This window comes from Cucumis sativus, unplaced genomic scaffold, assembly GCF_000004075.3.
Source record: "Cucumis sativus cultivar 9930 unplaced genomic scaffold, Cucumber_9930_V3 scaffold87, whole genome shotgun sequence".
In the NCBI taxonomy this organism is placed as follows: domain Eukaryota; kingdom Viridiplantae; phylum Streptophyta; class Magnoliopsida; order Cucurbitales; family Cucurbitaceae; genus Cucumis; species Cucumis sativus.
In genome coordinates, this window is record NW_022279578.1 from 25,001 (window position 1) to 27,500 (window position 2,500).

Sequence of the window (2,500 nt, forward strand, 5' to 3'; positions counted from 1 at the left end):
GTCTACAACTCTTTGCCTACTTCTTACCTACGAATTTCCTTCTTCCTTAGTTTGTTCCAACAAGTCCAATTACTCTTAGGCTTACATTGGTGCAACCCAACACCTTTGTGCCGCACGTTGGTTTGTGATTAAAATAACCACGTGACAGGTGGTATCAGAGCGTGTTCGTTCAAAGGGACATACTCTTGATCGTTGCTATCAAGTGCACGATATCGAGAGACCAAGATTCAAGACTCTAGTTCTTGAAACGTTGTCAAAGTAACGAACACAGTTTCTACACCCACTTAATCCCAGTTGACTTGTGAACAAGATGTCCAGCGAAGAAGGCCACATTTCAGCCCAAGCTGAGCAGGTTCTTGAAGGACCTATCACACGAGGTAGGAAGGACCGACGATCCCCGACCCGACGATCGAAATCTAAGGGTCCGGATGCAAGGGAGCATGTCGAAACTCGCCTTGCCAACCTTGAGCAAAGTCTCGAGGATGTCCAGCACACGGTAGAAGAGTTGGGTGATAACTACGAAGAGCTTATTCAGGAGAATGTGGAAATCTCCGCAGCAACCAAGGAGCTCGTGGCCGACCTTGGAAAAACATTCCAAAAGGATTTGAAAGAGTTGTCATCAACCGTAACCACTTTGAAGACATTTGTTGAAGGTGAGCTACGCGAACTCTATTCTAAGTATATTTCCCTAGATGCAAAGGTAGATACTCTTTGCATGGAATGTCGTTCCAAGCACTTTGGTGGAGACGGTCCATCCACCAGTACACACGCCGCTGTGCAAGGCACTACTCACATAAAGGTGCCGAAACCTGACACATACAATGGGGTGAGGAATGCCACGGTTGTGGAAAACTTCCTCTTTGGCCTTGACCGATACTATGTAGCTGTCGGTGTTCGAGATGATGAGGCCAAGATAAACAATGCTCCGACATTCCTAAGGGATGCCGCACAACTTTGGTGGCGTCGAAGATACGCTGACCAAAATGGGAATGCCATCCAGACGTGGGAACAATTCAAGGCCGAGCTAAGAAAGCACTTCGTTCCCCACAATGCTGAAATGGAGTCAAGAGCCAAACTTCGAAGGCTAAGACACACAGGTAACATTCTCGACTATGTGAAGGAATTTACCACTATTATGCTTGAAATTAGTGATCTGCCCGAGAAGGAAGCCCTATTCCAATTTAGAGATGGATTGAAAGATTGGGCCAAGGTTGAGCTAGACCGTCGCAATGTCCAAACATTGGACGACGCTATAGCCGCAGCTGAGATGCTTATCGATTATACAACCCAATCAAAGGAGAGAAAACCTAGCCCAAGTAAACGTGAAGGCAATCACTACAAGCATAGAGACTCCGAGCAAAAGGAAAAGGGAAAGAAGGCATTCCAAAGACATGGCAAGTATCACAAAACTCAACAAGGTGAGTCGTCCAAACCTTCTCCCTGTTTTGTTTGTAATGGCCCTCATCGGACAAGAGACTGTCCGAATAGAAAAGCAATGAATGCACTTGTTGCCAAATTGCTCGAGTCCAAGCAAGGAGATGATACACCACAGATTGGTTCCTTGCAACACATTGGAGCTCTGAAACAGGCCAATCAAACAACTAAAGGAGGCCTACTCCATGGAAATGTAAAGATAAACGGGAGAGAGGCTATTGCCATGTTTGACACCGGTGCGAGTCATAACTTCATGAACGTGAATGAGGCTAAGAGAATAGGCCTCAAGTTCACAAACGAAGAGGGGACTGTCAAGGCGGTAAACTCAGAAGCACAAGCCATCAAAGGTGTAGCAAGAGGTGTAACAGTCAAGATCGGTGATTGGCAAGGTAAGCTCGACTTCACCGTGCTACCTATGGATGACTTTGATATTGTGCTTGGCTTAGGGTTCTTCGATAGAGTAATTGCTATCGTTGACTCCTCCGGATGTACCCTGACGATAGTGGATGGTCAAATAACGACCATCCCACTAAAGAAGGGAAAACCAACAATCAGATTGTCAGCCATGCTAAATAAGGAGGGAGTCGCCGAAACCCAACATCAAAGTACCGTCGAGAGAGACAAATTCTAAACCAACAGTCCCAACAGAACACAAGGACGTTATGCTCGAGGCAAAGTCAGAAAACGTCGATGCAGACAATAACGTCGTAAGTCAGAAGGCAAAACTGGCTGCTATAACCACCAGCATGTCCAGAAGTGACTTCCTTAACAGAATCAAGGAACGGCACGAAGAATGTGATATATCAAGGGCATGCCTGGCGAAGGCCGCCACTAAAATGAAAAAGTGGGCGGACCGGAAAGGAGGGCTAGAGAGTACCAAGTAGGGGAAAAAGTAATGGTAAAGCTGCTACCAAACCAATTTAAATCCCTACGCAAGGTACATAAAGGCCTAATCCGAAGATACGAAGGACCCTTCTCTATCATCGAGAAAGTGGGCAAAGCAGCTTATCGATTGAAACTTCCTCCTAGACTGAAGATCCATAATGTCTTCCATGTGAGCATGTTG

The 2,500-nt window shown here is 46.1% G+C and overlaps 1 protein-coding gene across 1 annotated transcript in view; it reads left to right on the forward strand.

Moving 5' to 3' along the window:
* The first annotated feature begins 2,329 nt into the window (after positions 1–2,329).
* Positions 2,330–2,500, forward strand: part of LOC116406323 — a 627-nt gene continuing 456 nt past the window's right edge. Inside the window, exon 1 of the mRNA XM_031890030.1 lies at positions 2,330–2,500. This exon is cut by the window's right edge and continues 456 nt beyond it. Coding sequence (XP_031745890.1) covers positions 2,330–2,500 — 171 coding nt within the window.